The sequence below is a fragment of the Bos grunniens genome, chromosome 29 (genome assembly GCF_055505025.1).
Source record: "Bos grunniens cultivar Pamir isolate PY7600 chromosome 29, Bosgru_T2T1.0, whole genome shotgun sequence".
NCBI lineage: Eukaryota > Metazoa > Chordata > Mammalia > Artiodactyla > Bovidae > Bos > Bos grunniens.
Window position 1 is genome coordinate 46,570,969 of NC_141193.1, and position 17,762 is coordinate 46,588,730.

The 17,762-nt window shown below is 41.8% G+C and overlaps 1 protein-coding gene across 7 annotated transcripts in view; it reads left to right on the forward strand.

The window, feature by feature from the left end:
* Positions 1 to 1,556: 1,556 nt before the first annotated feature.
* NAALAD2 (N-acetylated alpha-linked acidic dipeptidase 2) overlaps positions 1,557 to 17,762 on the forward strand; it is a 51,828-nt gene continuing 35,622 nt past the window's right edge. For all 7 annotated transcript variants that reach the window (XM_086383053.1, XM_086383054.1, XM_086383055.1 and 4 more), the window contains exons 1-5: positions 1,557 to 1,652; positions 2,715 to 2,826; positions 11,359 to 11,545; positions 13,323 to 13,424; positions 14,397 to 14,522. In XM_086383053.1, coding sequence (XP_086239179.1) covers positions 1,571 to 1,652; positions 2,715 to 2,826; positions 11,359 to 11,545; positions 13,323 to 13,424; positions 14,397 to 14,522 — 609 coding nt within the window. In that variant the 5' untranslated portion in view covers positions 1,557 to 1,570. The remainder of the gene's footprint in view (positions 1,653 to 2,714; positions 2,827 to 11,358; positions 11,546 to 13,322; positions 13,425 to 14,396; positions 14,523 to 17,762) is intronic.

Genomic DNA, 17,762 nt, shown 5'->3' on the forward strand with positions numbered 1-17,762 from the left:
GAAGAAGCTGAAGTTGAATGGTTCTATGAAGACATACAAGACCTTTTAGAACTAACATCCAAAAAAGATGTCCTTTTCATTACAGAGGACTGGAATGCAAAAGTAGGAAGTCAAGAAACACCTGGAGTAACAGGCAAATTTGGCCTTGGAATACGGAATGAAGCAGGGCAAAGACTAATAGAGTTTTGCCAAGAAAATGCACTGGTCATAGCAAACACCCTCTCCCAACAACACAAGAGAAGACTCTACCCATGGACATCACCAGATGGTCAACACCGAAATCAGATTAATTATATTCTTTGCAGCCAAAGATGGAGAAGCTCTATAGAGTCAACAAAAACAAGACCAGGAGCTGACTGTGGCTCAGATCATGAACTCCTTATTGCCAAATTCAGACTGAAATTGAAGAAAGTAGGGAAAACCACTAGACCATTCAGGTATGACCTAAATCAAATCCCTTATGATTATACAGTGGAAGTGAGAAATAGATTTAAGGGCCTAAATCTGATAGATAGAGTGCCTGATGAACTATGGAATGAGGTTCGTGACATTGTTCAGGAGACAGGGATCAAGACCATCCCCATGGAAAAGAAATGCAAAAAAAGCAAAATGGCTGCCTGGGGAGGCCTTACAAATAGCTGTGAAAAGAAGAGAAGTGAAAAGCAAGGGAGAAAAGGAAAGATATAAGCATCTGACTGCAGAGTTCCAAAGAATAGCAAGAAGAGATAAGAAAGCCTTCTTCAGCAATCAATGCAAAGAAATAGAGGAAAACAACAGAATGGGAAAGACTAGAGATCTCTTCAAGAAAATTAGAGATACCAAGGGGACATTTCATGCAAAGATGGGCTCGATAAAGGACAGAAATGGTATGGACCTAACAGAAGCAGAAGATATTAAGAAGAGATGGCAAGAATACACAGAAGAACTGTACAAAAAATATCTTCACGACCCAGACAATCACGATGGTGTGATCACTCATGTTAGTACAGTGGTGCCTATATACAATATTCGAATGAATAAATATAAAATATAAGCATTAAAAAAAAAAAAAAAAGAAATTGATGCGTTATCACGGAGCAGGCAGAACCAGAGATGCTTCCCAAGCTTGAGCAGTTAGAAATTAGATTTCGGCAGGGGGTAATCAACAGGGAAGACAGAGCTGTGGTTAAATATTATTGACTGCGGAAATTTGGCAGTTCCTGGAAAGAGGTTGGTAAGTAGAGTTTATTAGGGGCATTTTTCAGCGGCCTGCCCGCGAACGCAGACTTTGCCCGGGGTGGACAAGGTGGACGGAGCCTGCCACCAAGAAGCATGTCTCCTCCCCCCCGGCAGGGTCGTCTCTGCCTCGTCGAGGCCTCCGGGCGACCGCAGGGACCGGCAGCTAGGGGCCGGCGTCCCTCCGCCTCCGGAGCCGCGCGGAGGCTGGCGGGGCCCTGAGGACCCGCCCAGGGGACCGCGCTGGGCGGCCGCCTGGGGGGCCCTCGCGCGCCCGGCCGCGCGCCGCCGGCTCGCCCGCGCTCCCGCGGCGCGCCCCCGCGTCCGGCCCCTCCCGCTGCAGTCCGAGGAAGCCATGGCCACCAGCGGGCGCCGACCGTACCTGTGGATATTCCTGGCCGCAGCGCTGGCGTCCTTCCTGGCTGGATTTACGGTGGGTGAGTGTGCTGACCGCTGCCCCGGGCGCCAGGCGCCCCTCCACTCTGCGGCCTGCGTGGAGAGAAGAACGACAGCCTGCGGGAACGGCCGCGGCGCCGCGTCCCAGCCCGACTGGAAGCCGAACGCGATGCATTCCGGCATGCCGAGCTCGGGGCTTCCCTGGTGGCTCAGCGGATAAAGAATCCGCCTGCAATTCAGGAGATCCCATTTGATTCCTGGGTCGGGAAGATCCTCTGGAGAAGGGATAAGCTACCCACTCCAGTATTCTTGGGCTTCCCTGGTGGCTCAGCTGGTAAGGAATCCGCCTGCAATGCAGGAGACCGGTTCCATCCCTGGGTTGGGAAGATCTGCTGGAGAAGGGATAGGCTACCCACTCCAGGATTCTTGGGCTTCCCTGGTGGCTCAGACGGTAAGGAATCCACCTGCATGTGGGAGACCTGGGTTCGATCCCTGGGTTGGGAAGATCCCCTTTAGAAGGGAACGGCTACCCACTCCAGGTTCCTGGCCTGGAGAACTCCATGGACTGGACAGTCTATGGGGTCTCAAAGAGTCGGACACGACTGAGAGCCTTTCGCTTACTCAGGTTACTGTTAAGAGCCGTTGTAAAGAAAATTTAGAGTTGCCATTATTCGCAGGGGTCAAAGAGATTGTTTCGTTTCCAAGAGTCGAAACTTGTAACTGCCCTTCTGTGATCATTTATTGCAAAAATCTCTGGGGAATCCTCCCCGTGTGTCAGCCGCTGCGCTGTGAAGCAGACCTCCTTGGGAGAACAAGAAAGATAGAGGCCCGTGCTCTAATACATAACACGAGGAAAATGACAAGATTCTCTCTCATCTAAAACTCCTTTAACCAACTCAGAATTACACAGCGGAATTTGAAGGTTTTCTGCATTTAGTTTGAATTCTTCGCACCGCCGCCGGTGATCTGTTTCTCTGCTGAGGGCTCTTTGTGTTGTTGCTGTTTTTTGACTTTTGGGGTGGGGGGACTTTTAGTTTTTATAAAAGTCAAAAGCACTTATTGTGTATGTAATATGCATATGTCCCCACCCCCACCCCCCACAGGTTGGCTTAGTAAGCCCCTCAAAGATACGGCCACTTCAGCAGACAGTCACCAGAATTTAAGGTGGAAACTGATATCTGAGATGAAAGCTGATAATATAAAATCATTTCTTCGGTAAGTTTGTTTTGAATAAGTGATCTTAAAAATAAGAATTTTGACACAATGCAGAGTGAAAACTGTTTGAAAACTGATTATATTGATGTGGGTAACCTTTGTGTGAAATGATATAATATCATATTAATTCCTGGTAGTTTAAATGTCCCTTTATACCACTCTTAGAGTAAAATCTATTTGAATGATGCCGAAGTCTTTCTTCCCTGACTTCGTGTGCAAAAAAAGTCTTTGGTTTCTTTATTAAGAGATGTTCCAACTTCATGCACTTTGAAGGGCAGCTGAACGTTACTCTCTGTTCCCCAGGCCTGGGTCTAATCAGGGAATTTATTTAAATGTCACATTCTATCAGGAAGACTCAGATGGTGGTAAACTTTGATTTAGAGAGAAAGAGATTAAAGTTTCAGATTCCGTTCACCAAAGATTAAACCTTTGTCCCATCTACAAACTTAAGGGACATAAACAGGACAGAAAGAAAGCAGAAGGATCAGTGCAAAACCCCCAGTGTCTTAGCAAGAGAAAGAATGACATTCAGGGGAGTGATTATGAAGTTCTTGAAGACAGCTATTGTGACATTTATTTCACTAAAGAAAAAAAAAAAAAAAACAGTTTTATTGAGGTATAAGAAAATTAGAGACACCAAGGGAACATTTCAAGCAAAGATGGGCTCGATAAAGGACAGAAATGGTATGGACCTAACAGAAGCAGAAGATATTAAGAAGAGATGGCAAGAATACACAGAAGAACTATACAAAAAATATCTTCACGACCCAGATAATCACGATGGTGTGATCACTCATCTGGAGCCAGACATCCTGGAATATGAAGTCAAGTGGGCGTTAGGAAGCATCACTACAAAGCTAGTGGAGGTGATGGAATTTCAGTTGAGCTATTTCAGATTCTAAAAGATGATGCTGTGAAAGTGCTGTACGCAATATGCCAGCAAATTTAGAAGACTCAGCAGTGGCCACAGGACTGGAAAAGATCAGTTTTCATTCCAATCCCAAAGAAAGGCAATGCCAAAGAATGCTCAAACTACCGCACAATTGTACTCATCTCACACGCTAGTAAAGTAATGCTCAAAATTCTCCAAGCCAGGCTTCAGTAATATGTGAACTGTGAACTTCCAGATGTTCAAGCTAACTTTAGAAAAGGTAGAGGAACCAGAGATCAAATTGCCAACATCTGCTGGATCATGGAAAAAGCAAGAGAGTTCCAGAATAACATCTATTTCTGCTTTATTGACTATGCCAAAGCCTTTGACTGTGTGGATCACAATAAACTGTGGAGAATTCTGAAAGAGATGGGAATATCAGACCACCTGACCTGCCTCTTGAGAAATCTGTATGCAGGTCAGGAAGTAACAGTTAGAACTGGACATGGAACAATAGACTGATTCCTAATAGGAAAAGGAGTACGTCAAGGCTGTATATTATCACCCTGCTTATTTAACTTATATGCAGAGTACATCATGAGAAACGCTGGACTGGATGAAGCACAAGCTGGAATCAAGATTGCCAGGAGAAATATCAATCACCTCAGATATGCAGATGACACCACCCTTATGGCAGAAAGTGAAGAAGAACTGAAGAGCCTCTTGATGAAAGTGAAAGAAGAGAGTGAAAAAGTTGGCTTAAAACTGAACATTCAAAAAACTAAGATCATGGCATCCAGTCCCATCACTTCATGGCAAATAGATGGGGAAACAGTGGAAACAGTGGCTGACTTTATTTTTGGGGGGCTCCAAAATCATTGCAGGTGGTGACTGCAGCCATGAAACTAAAAGATGCTTACTCCTTGAAAGGAAAGTTATGACCAACCTAGACAGCATATTAAAAAGCAGAGACATTACTTTGCCAACAAAGATCCATCTAGTCAAGGCTATGGTTTTTCCAGTAGTCATGTATGGATATGAGAGTTGGACTATAAAGAAAGCTGAGCGCTGAAGAATTGATACTTTTGAACTGTGGTGTTGGAGAAGACTCTTGAGAGTCCCTTGGACTGCAAGGAGAGCCAACCAGTCCATTCTAAAGGAAATCAGTCCGGAATATTCATTGGAAGGGCTGATGCTGAAGCTGAAACTCCAATACTTTGGCTACCTGATGCAAAGAGCTGACTCATTTGAAAAGACTCTTATGCTGGGAAAGGTTGAGAGCAGGAGAAGAAGGGGATGACAGAGGATGAGATGGTTGGATGATATCACCAACTCAATGGACATGAGTTTAGGTAAACTCCAGGAGTTGGTGATGGACAGGGAGGCCTGGCATGCTGTTGTCCATGGGGTCTCAAAGAGTTGGACACAACTGAGTGACTGAACTGAACTGAGCTGAATTTCCATAGAATATACGGCATCCATATAAAGCTTATAATTTGAGAGTGTTGACATATGAATAATACACTCAGCCAACCTCCTCCTCAATCAAAAGACAGAAAAATTATATCATGGCTTTGCAGTTTATTCCTCCTTCACTCTCTATGGATTCCTTTTTATTGTCTAATATTTTATTTAAATAGAATCATACAATATGTGCTCTTTTATGTCTTTCACTCAGCATAATGAATGATTTTGGAATTCAGCCAGGTTGTTGATTGTATCTGTGGAGTACATTGCTTTTTATTGTTGAGTATTATTCTGTTGTATCAGAGAAGGCAATGGCACCCCACTCCAGTACTCTTGCCTGGAAAATCCCAGGGGCAGAGGAGCCTGATAGGCTGCAGTCCATGGGGTCTCGAAGAGTCGGACATGACTGAGCAACTTCACTCTCGCTCTTCCCTTTCATGCATTGGAGAAGGCAATGGCAACCCACTCCAGTGTTCTTGCCTGGAGAATCCCAGGGACGGGGGAGCCTGGTGGGCTGCCGTCTATGGGGTCTCACAGAGTCGGACATGACTGAAGCGACTTAGCAGCAGCATTCTGTTGTGTGGATGGATCAATTCAGTTCAGTCGCTCACTTGTGTCCAACACTGTGACCCTATGGACTGCTGCACGCCAGGCCTCCCTGTCCATCAGCAACTCCTGGAGTCTACTCAAACTCATGTCCATCGAGTCAGTGATACCATCCAGCCATCTCATCCTCCGTCGTCCGCTTCTCCTCCTGCCCCCAATCCCTCCCAGCATCAGAGTCTTTTCCAATGAGTCAACTTTTCAAATCAGGTGGCCAAAGTATTGGAGTTTCAGCTTCAACATCAGTCCTTCCAATGAACCCACAGGACTGATCTCCTTTAGAATGGACTGGTTGGATCTCCTTGCAGTCCAAGGGACTCTCAAGAGTCTTCTCGAACACCACAGTTCAAAAGCATCACTTCTTCGGTGCTCAGCTTCCTTCACAGTCCAACTCTCACATCCATACATGACTACTGGAAAAATCATAGCCTTGACTAGACGGACCTTTGTTGGCAAAGTAATGTCTCTGCTTTTGAGTATACTATCTAGGTTGGTCATAACTTTTCTTCCAAGGAGTAAGCGTCTTTTAATTTCATAGCTGCAATCACCATCTTCAGTGATTTTGGAGCCCAAAAAAATAAAGTCAGCCACTGTTTCCACTGTTTCCCCATCTATTTGCCATGAAGTGATGGGACCAGATGCCATGATCTTCGTTTTCTGAATGTTGAGCTTTAAGCCAATTTTTTTACTCTCCTTTTTCACTTGCAACAAGAGGCTTTTTAGTTCCTCTTCACTTTCTGCCACAAGGGTGGTGTCATCTGCATATCTGAGGTGATTGATATTTCTCCAGGCAATCTTGATTCCAGCTTGTGCTTCTTCCAGTCCAGCATTTCTCATGATGTACTCTGCATATAAGTTAAATAAGCAGGGTGACAATATACAGCCTTGACGTACTCCTTTTCCTATTTGGAACAAGTCTGTTGTTCCATGTCCAGTTCTAACTGTTGCTTCCTGACTTGCATATAGGTTTCTCAAGATGCAGGTGAAGTCGTCTGGTATTCTCATCTCTTTCAGAATTTTCCACAGTTTATTGTGATCCACACAGTTAAAGGCTTTGGCATAGTCAATAAAGCAGAAATGGGCTTTATATAGGGCAGGAATTTAAAATTTTGATAAAGTCCAGTTTTTGTCTTTTGTTTCATACTTTTGTGTTCTATCTAATTTAGCCTATGAGAAGTTGTGAAGATTATTTTTGAAGTTTTATGATTGTAGCTTGTGTATTTAGGTCAGTGGTCCACTTCAAGGTAATTTTTGTGTGTAGTTTGATATGAGTTGATGATTTTCTAAATACAAATATGTAATTATTCTTACAAGATTTTTTAAAAAACTTTCCTTTCCCTTTTGAATAGCTTTGATAGATTTGACTAAAATCACTTGACCATAATGGCTTGTTTTTGGATATTATATTTTCTTCTGTCATTGTGTCACTCAGTCATGTCTGACTCTTTCCAACCCACGTACTACAGCACACCATGCTTCCCTGTCCTTCACTATCTCCTGGAGTTTGCTCAGACTTGTGTCCATTGAGTCGATTATGCCATCCAACCATTTTATCCTCTGTCACCCACTTCTCCTCCTGCCTTCAATCTTTTCCAGCATCACAGTCTTTTCCAATGAGTCGGCTCTTTGCATTAGGTGGCCAAAATATTGTAGTTTCAGCTTCAGCATCAGTCCTTCCAGTGGATATTCAGGGTTGATTTCCTTTAAGATTTCCTTTTAGTCTTGCTGTCCAAGGGGCTCTCAAGAGTCTTCTCCAGCACCACAGTCTGAAAGCATCAATTCTTCATTGTCAGCCTTCTTTATGGTCCAACTCTCATGTTGGTACATGACTGCAAAAACCACAGCTTGGACTACATGGACCTTTGTCAGCAAAATATTTTCTTCTGTTGATCTATTAATCTCAGTACCATGTTGTCTTGTTTGGTATAGCTTAATAGTAAGTTGAGTAAAATGAGATAGAGTTAATCCTACATATTTTGCTTTTTAAAAATTGCTTTGACTATTTTATTTGCATTTTCAAATAAATTTTTTTTTAATTTTATTTTTAAACTTTACATAATTGTATTAGTTTTGCCAAATATCAAAATGAATCCATCACAGGTATACATGTGCTCCCCATCCTGAACCCTCCTCCCTCCTCCCTCCCCATACCATCCCTCTGGGTCGTCCCAGTGCACTAGCCCCAAGCATCCAGTATTGTGCATTGAACCTGGACTGGCATCAAATAAATTTTAAAATCAACTTCTCAATTCCTACCAAAGAAAAAAATACCTGCTGGAACTTTGATTAAAATTGCATTGAATTTGTGAACCAATTAGAAAGAGTAATTTAATCTCTTCATTCATTGTAGGGATGTACTGTGTGTGTTAGTCGCTCAGTCGTGTCCAGCTCTTTGTGACCTTGTGGACTGTGGTCCAGTCCCTGCTAGGCTCCTTTGTCTATGAAATCCTCCAAGCAAGAATACTGGAGTGGGTTGCCAATTCCTTCCCCTGGCGAGCTTCCCAATCCAGGGATCAAACCCAGGTCTCCTGCTTTGCAGGTGGATTCTTTACTATCTGAGCAAACAGGAAAGCCTTAGGGATGCACTACAGTTTACTCAGTAGATCCACCTGCCAATGCAGGAGACACAAGGGAAGCGGGTTCATTCTCTGGGTCAGGAAGATCCTCTGGAGGACGAAATGGCAACCCATTCCAGTATTCTTGCCTGGAAAATTCCATGGTCAGAGGAACCTGGTGGGCTGCAGTCCACCGGCTTGCAAAGAGTTGGACACAACTGAGCAAGCACACACACACGTGCATATGACCGTATTATGACTGATAAAACAGGGGAAAAATTTAGTTGAGATCCACTACAAAGTTTTCCCCTGTTCAAAGAAACACAAAAGAGGAAATAACTTCTCCTGAACATTGTAGCCTGAATATATGATGTGTGGAGCTGCAATGCCTATCTTGGGACCATAAGGAGAAATTCAGTAAAGTTGTTCCCTGATGCTTTTTTTTTTTTTTTTTGCACTTCTTTCATTTTGGTGGGTTGATGAAAAGGTGGGAGGCAAACCTTAATGATTAATCCTTCACCTTAAATGAAGGGAATATACTTACCTTACCCTCCCCCCCATTGTAAGAATATTATTTACTCACTAAAGGAAATAAAACAATAATGAATTATGTGAAGTAAAATTTTAAATATCCCCAAGCCCTGGTGGTTTTCTTGTGCACTCAAAAACTTCTGTCTACAAACACATTAATACTTCTTTAAAAAAGTTAGTTTATTTTGTTTGATTGCATCGGGTCTCGGTTGCAGCCCACAGGCTCTTTTTGTGGCATGGGGGCTTCTCTAGTTGGGGTGTGTGGGCTTAGTTGCCCCGTGGCATGTAGGATCTTAGTTCCCTGACCAGGAATCAAACTGGCATTACTGCATTGCAAAGTGGATTCTTTTTAGTTTTCTTGGCTTTCCCTTCATGGGTCTCTCTATTTAAGACCTTTGTTTTGGATTGTCAGCATCTGGCTTGGCCCTTTGAGGCTTCCTATCAGGAATGCTTTAAGTCAAAATGCACGTGTGGGAAGGTGGATTATTAATCACTGGACTAAAAGGGAAGTCCTGATACTTCCCTCCGCCCCCAAATATTGTATGGTATTAAATGTCAGTAACTTGCAGCTTTGATTTAATGATAATAGATGTGGAAAGCTTCACAGAAAAGAAAATGATTGAAGTATCGTAATGAATAGTTAACAGCTTACAGCTGGGGAATGTAAATAACTAGGAGTGGTGTACAGGGATATTTACGTAAGTAGGATGATACTTTTGTCTAAGAGAAGATCTTGTGCAGAGGCTAAAAAGGGTGGTGATTTTAGGAGACCAATTAGCATATTAAATGATAAGAGTGAAGAAGTTTATAAGGTGAGTGGTAAGAAATGAACCTGGAAAGTGGATCAGATTAAAAAAAGGGTCCAAATGCTATGTCCAATGTGAACTTTATAATGCAGAATATAAGGAGCCATAGAAGGATTTTAAGCAGTTGATCAGTATGATCAGATGAATGATTTAATTCCACAATGGATCTTCTGGACCCAGGAATCAAACCCAGGTCTCCTGCATTGCAGGCAGATTCTTTACCAACTGAGCTATGAGTGAAGCCCTACTAAATTATAAGCAACTTATTTAACTGCTCTCTGTTAATGTATTTGCAAAATGCAGATAATGGAAAAAGGGTGGTTAGGATTAAATCAGAAAGCCCATGTGAAATACCTCATCGGGTTACTGGCATATAGTAAGTTTTCAGTAAGTACTGATTTTGCTTTACTCTCTGTCTTTTTTGGTTGTTCTATGATTGACTAAAACACCAGTGTATAGAAGTATAATTGGGCTACTTACGGAGGGAGGGGGTTTGGGAAACTTTTAAAATATTTACCTCAAGCAAAGTGAATTTCATTTGAAACTATGTTTCTGAAGTTACTTAACTGTTGCAAATCATTTAGACTCAGAACCAAGAGATCATTGCCCAAACTCAGTTCAGCAAATCTGAATTATGTAATTCCTGGATAACAGGCAAGTACTGAGCATTTGGAAATATAAACATAAAGATGCATGAACTTGAATTTCATTGGGATAAATAAACAACTGTATACAGTAGGGTGAAAACAGTGCCAGAAGTGCAGGCTAGCACAGCTGCCCGGCTGGTGTCTGGCAAACATGATGATCTTAGTTTGAGAATATCTTCACTTCCTGATAAGCAGCAAGAAGTTAGCACCGGTGGCGTAGGGATGTGCCATCCTTCCCTCATGTTTGCTCATCCCCGAATCCCTGCTGACTGTGTTCAGCACCAGATGTGTTCTTTTCTGAGGAAGCACTGTCCGGACCAGCTCAACAACGAACTGACCCGAGGGAGCAGAGCCACAGAAGAATAAGGAAAAAGAAGACTCAGAAATGAAGTGGGGATCAGGAGGCTGATGCCATTCGCAGGCAAAAGCCCAGATCCTAACCCTTGCAGGCCTTTTATTGTTAACTTCTCCTTCCTTGCTTGTGCTCTAGAGATATCTGTTCTTTAGTCTCAGATGTCAAACCTTCAGGCCTTTCATGCTTCTGTTTAGCCCTTTGGCTAGTGACTCCCTTTCTCAGCAACCCCCTCAAGGCTCTGGTGACTGGTTTTCCATCAGTCACATCAGTACTTCAGCATCTTGTTTTCAAGATATCTTTCCATGTTGTACATTTTACTGCTCCCAGCCCTTCACCTGGGGGTGATATAAGAATATATATAAGATATAAGAAAATATATATATATTTTATATATATATATAAGAATATATATAAGATATAAGAAAATAAGAAAGTCATTCTTATTTTTCAAAGAACACCTGTTAATTATAGTACAGGCCTGTGCATAGCATATTCCCTACAAGCACATGTGAAAACTGCAGTTACACACAAATATTTAAAAACTGGCATATCTAGAAATCCCTAGCTGTGTTTTTTATATCTCGGTTATAGAAATGATACTTAACATCTAAAATATGAGTTATGCATCTAGAAGCGTTCTTAGGACATTTTCTGAATATAGTCTTTGAATCCCACTTTAATTTTATTTTCATTTCAGTTCGTTTACAAAGCTACCTCATCTGGCAGGAACGGAACAAAATTTATTGCTTGCCAAGAAAATCCAAAACCAGTGGAAGAAGTCTGGACTGGATTCAGCTGAGTTGGTGCACTATGATGTTCTCCTGTCTTACCCTAATGAGACAAATGCCAGCTACATATCAGTCACGGATGAACATGGAATTGAGGTGACTGATGTACAATATTGTATTAGTTTCAGGTGTACAGCAAAGTGATTCTGTTTTATGTAAATTTTCTTCAGATTATTTCCCATTATAGATTATTATAAGTTATTGAATATTGTTCCCTGTGTTACATAGTAAAACTTCGTTACTTCCCTACCTAATGTATCTGTTAATATCTGTTAATGTATCTGTTAGTGTATCTGTTAATCCTATAGTGCATGCTAAGTTGGTTCAGCTGTGTCTGACTCTTTTTGACCCCATGGATCATACCCTGGGAGGATACTCTGGCCATGGGATTCTCCAGGCAAGAACACTGGAGTGGGTTGCCATTTCCTCCTTCAGGGGATCTTCCCGACCCAGGGATCGAACCCGAGTCTCTTATGTCTCCTGCCTTGGCAGGAGGTTCTTCACCACTAGCACCACTTGGGAAGCCCCAGAATACTGGAGTAGGTCTCCATTTCATTCTTAAGGGGATCCTCCCAACCCAGGGATCGAACCTGTGTCTCCTGCCTAAGTCTCTTGCGTTGTCAGGTAGATTCTTTACCACTTGAGCCACCTGGGAATTGTTAATCCTATACTCCTATTTTATTCCTTCCCCCATTACTTCCCTGCTGGCTCAGATGGTAAAGAATCTGCTTGCAACACGGGAGACCTGGGTTCGATCCCTGGGTTAGGAAGATTCCCTGGAGGAGGGCGTGGCAACCCACTCCAGTGTTCTTATCTGGAGAATCCCATGGACAGAGGAGCTTGGCGGGTTACAGTCCATGGGGTCACAAAGAGTTGGACACGACTGAGCACAGCACATCCCTTTCTTCTTTAGTAATGATAAGTTATTTTCTATGTCTGTAAACTTTCTCTTTTGTATATAGATGGATCCATGTTATTTTTTAGATTCCAAATAAAAGTGATGTATTTGTGTCTCTGACTTACTTCACTTAGTATGATATTCTCTAGGTCTACCCCTCTTGCTTGCAAATGGCAATATTTAATATGCTTTTATGGCTGAGTAACATTGCATTGTATATGTAAACCAAATCTTATTAAACCAGTTGTCTGTTAATGGGCACGTGGCTTGTTTCCATGTCTTAGCTATTGCAAATAGTGCTGTTTCAAATATTTGGGTGCATGTACCTTTTCAAATCAGAGCTTTTGTCATTTCTGTATATATGCCCACAAGTAGAATTGCTAGATCATACAGTAGCTCTATTTTTAGTTTTTTAAGGTGCCTCCATACTGTTAGGTCGGAGAAGGCAATGGCACTCCACTCCAGTACGCTTGCCTGGAAAATCCCATGGATGGAGGAGCCTGGTGGGCTGTAGTCCATGGGGTTGCTAAGAGTCGGACACGACTGAGTGACTTCCCTTTCACTTTTCACTTTCATGCATTGGAGAAGGAAATGGCAACCCACTCCAGTGTTCTTGCCTGGAGAATCCCAGGGACGGGGGTGCCTGGTGGGCTTCCGTCTATGGGGTCGCACAGAGTCGGACATGACTGAAGCGACTCAGCAGCAGCAGTAGCAGCATACTGTTAGGATAGTGGCTGTACCAATTTACACTCCCACTAACAGTGCAGGAGAGTTCCTTTTTCTCTACACCTTTTCTGGCATTTGTCTTACATTTCTCTGATGCTTAGCGATGTTGAGCATCTTTTCATGTGCCTGTTCACCATCTGTATGTCTTCTTTAAAGAAATATCCATTTAGGCCTTTTGCCCACAAAATGTATTATTCTTTAATAGCAATCTGAAATGTTTCTAACTTTATGTGTTTCAATTCTTGCTAGATTTTCAATACATCATACACTGAGCCACCACCAGTTGGATATGAGAATGTTAAGAATATTGTACCACCCTATAATGCCTTTTCACCTGCGGGCGTGCCAGAGGTAAGATAAAAGACATTCAGTTCTTTAAGCCTTTATTTAAAAATATCTATGTAAAGGAATAAAACCAAGAAAAGTAGGTGGATCATACATGTTAATTCATACTTTAAGACTCCATCCTCTACATAACCTCCCTAAAAACAATTTTTAGAAAAGAAATACTTGAGAACCAGACCCTGATAAGCACATGCCATTCTTTGAAATAACTCAGAAACTGCTGCACATGTCTTAATTCAGTAAGGGCAGTAGGTAGTTTTCAAACTTTTTTCCTTTGTCCATTGTCTGACTTTGTTATAGACTTGTAGATCTAAATTGATAAATCATACCACAGAAGTTCTAATAATAACTCCACCCATAAATACCATGGTTGGAAATAACGTAGCTACTTTTATTTATAGTATTCCCCATACTCAGTGTACACTAGTAATTTCTTCAAACATTTAAACACTGTTTAAATATTTTACATATTATCTCTCTTTTTTTTTTTAACTTTCAGGATACTGAAATATTTTAAAAGATTTCTCCAGAATTAGCATGGGTGTGTTTATTAAGCCCAAGACAAGAAAGATAACTTTTTATTATGATGCAGTATTATGGAGCAAGGAGAAGGCAATGGCACCCCACTCCAGTACTTTTGCCTGGAAAATCCCATGGATGGAGGAGCCTGGTAGGCTGCAGTCCATGGGGTCGCTAGAGTCGGACATGACTGAGCAACTTGACTTTCACTTTTCACTTTCATGCATTGGAGAAGGAAATGGCAGCCCACTCCAGTGTTCTTGCCTGGAGAATCCCAGGGACGGGGAAGCCTGGTGGGCTGCCGTCTATGGGGTCGCACAGAGTCGGACACGACTGAAGCGACTTAGCAGCAGCAGCAGCAGCAGCAGCATTATGGAGCAAACTTCTATTTTGGTTTTCTCTTTAGCAGTGTTTTGTATTTTTGCTGTTGTTGTTTGTTTTTATTTTTATTTCCAACAGGGGGAGCTTATATATGTGAACTACGCTCGTACTGAAGACTTTTTCAAACTAGAAAGAGAGATGAACATCAACTGCACTGGAAAGATTGTTATTGCCAGATACGGGAGAATCTTCAGAGGAAACAAAGTACTTTGTTATTTGCTTTTCTAAAGGGAAAAATAATATATAACCAGTAAATATAAATGATTTACATCATTTGCATTATGGTTTCCAAAAATTGCCATTGGTTGGTTTAGTCACTGAGCAGTGTCCGACTCTGTGTAACCCCTATGGACTGCAGCCCACCAGGCTCCTCTGTCCATGGGATTCTCCAGGCAGGAATACTGGAGCGGGTTGCCATTTCCTTCTCCAAAATTGCCATATATATATATATTTATAAATTTGTTATTTTCATGGTTGCACAGAAAAATCCTGGGGTTTTATGTGTTTGCTTGTCTTTTGTCATTGTTGTTTTTGCTACCTCGTCTATCTGGAAAGGGAAATTATTCTTCTTAGTTTTACTACCAAAGCTATGTTGTTTTTTTATTAAAATGATGAAATTTTATATAAACTAAAAAATGAAAATTCATATATTACTCAATTCATTCATTGCCCAGATGTAATCAATTCTTAATAGGTCTTTTCAGGCCTAATTTTGTGAAATATGAATGTATGTCTTCATATACTCATTTTACGTAATTTCTTCTTTTTTCTTAACAAAGAGGGCATCAGATACTACATATTGTATAAATTTATTTTTTTCACTCAATAATAACTCAGAGGTCAGCACATTGAGAGTTATATAATAAGATGGTTAAGAGTATAGGGTGCTATATCTGTGTAACCTGGCTTCTTGTCTGGTGCGGGTTCCCTATGCTCTAGATCTTTTCCTGTGAGCAAGTTACTTAACCTCTCTGTGCCAGTATCTCTTCTTACGTGAAATAGAAATGCTAATAATAACATTAATCTCCTAGAATCCACAGTAGGATTTATCAACCTTACATTTGAAAGCATTTAGGATAGTTACAAGTACTGAGTAATTTCTTGTAACTGCTTATTAAGTAAAACTTCATTTTGTAAAACTCTTTGTTTGGCTGTACTGAGTTTTAGTTGCAGCACACAGGATCTCTAGTCATGGTGCTTGAGCTCATAACCAGCATGTGGGATCTAGTTCCCTGACCAGGGATCACGCCTGGGCTCCCTGCATTGGGAGCTCCGAGTCTTGGCCACTGGACCATTAGGGAAGTTCCTCCCTCATCATTGTAGATGGCTATGTAATATTTTACAGAATTATTAAGCAATTTATTTAACTATTCCACTTGCCTTAAATTTGTTACTGTTACAAATATTTATATTGTGAGCATCATTGTCCATATGTACTTGAACATTTGTATGAGGATTTTGGTAATATAGATTCACTCCTAGAAGCTGAATGGCTAAATCATAGTGTACAGTTGAATCAAATCTATGGCAACATAGATTTGAACTGTGTGAGTCCACTTGTTCAGGGGTATTTTCAATGGTTAATAATAGTATTATACAGTTACTACATGGGCTTCCCAGGTGGCACAGCGGCCTGCTAATGCAGGAGACACACAGGAGGTATGGGTTCAGTCTCTGGGTCAAAATCTCCTGGAGTAGAAAAGGGCAACCAACTCCAGTATTCTTGCCTAAAAAGTCCCATGGACAAAGGAGCTTGGCAGGCTGCGGTCCATTGGGTTGCAAAGAGTTGAACAGGAATGGGGAACTATGCACATATTCAGTTTCTACAAGGTCAGAGGTTGGTTGAAACCACAGATGCAGACAAATGGAGAATACAGAGAGCCAAGCCTAAGTTATTCTTGGATTAACCCTGCATTGTTCAAGGATCAGTTGTACATTATTTCAAAAGTTTGATGGGCATCATAGATTTGTACTTCAAAAAAGTTGTATCAGATTTTACTTTTTCTAATCTTTGTCTGAATACTGGGAAGTGTTTTAGCTGATTGATGGTTATCTATCTTTCATTATACTACTTCTGGTAATCAAGAATTCAGTATCTTACAGGATACATTTTCCTATTTGTGGTCAGTTTGAATTGTTAGAAAAATATTTAAAAAACACTGGGCGATGTTTCAGACACTAAGTTCTGGGTAGCTTTTCTTCTTTTCTTTCTCTTCTCCTCTTCTGCCCTGGCTCTCTGCAGTGAGATGATGGAGTGTTAACCATTGGACCATCAGGGACTTCACCTGTGTAAAATTTTAAATTAGCTTTCTCAGCTCCACAGACATTTACATCATCTTAAGTGTGTGGTCTGGAGGAAGCACAAGCTGGAGTCAAGATTGCCGGGAGAAATATCAGTAATCTCAGATATGCAGATGACACCACCTTTATGGCAGAAAGTGAAGAAGAACTAAAGAGCCTCTTGAGGAAAATGAAAGAGGAGAGTGAAAAAGTTGGCTTAAAGCTCAACATTCAGCAAACGAAGATCATGGCATTTGTACCCATCACTTCATGGCAAATAGATGGGGAAACAGTGGCTGACTTTATTTTTCTGGGCTCCAAAATCACTGCAGATGGTGATTGCAGCCATGAAATTAAAAGACGCTTACTCCTTGGAAGGAAAGTTATGACCAAGCTAGACAGCATATTGAAAAGCAGAGACATTACTTTTCCAACCAAGGTCCATCTAGTCAAGGCTATGGCTTTTCCAGTGGTCATGTATGGATGTGATAGTTGGACTATAAAGAAAGCTGAGCACTGAAGAATTGATGGTTTTGAACTGTGGTGTTGAATAAGACTCTTGAGAGTCCCTTGGACTGCAAGGAGATCCAACCAGTCCATCTTAAAGGAGATCAATCCTGGGTGTTCATTGGTAGGACTGATGTTGAAGCTGAAACTCCAGTACTTTGGCCACCTGATGTGAAGAGCTGACTCATTTGAAAAGACCCTGATGCTGGGAAAGATTGAGGGCAGGAGAAGAAGGGGACAACAGAGGATGAGATGGTTGGGTGGCATCACCAACTCAATGGACATGGGTTTGGGCGGACTCCGGGAGTTGGTGATGAACAGGGAGGCCTGGCATGCTGCAGTTTATGGGGTCGCAAAGAGTTGGACACAACTGAGCGACTGAACTGAACTGAAGTCTGTTTTTCTAAATGTTGGAGAGTATGCATGCTCATTCGCCTTGGTCATGTCCAACTCTTTGTGATCCAATGGACTGTAGCCCAGCAAGCTTCTCTGTCCATGGGAGTTTCCAGGCAAGAATACTGGAGTGGGTTGCCATGCTCTCCTCCAGGGGACCTTCCCAACCTAGAAATAGAACCCACATCTCTGTTGCCTCCATTGCAGGCAGATTCTTTATCATTGAGCCACCTGGGAAGCCCCAAACACTGAGGGGTAGATAGT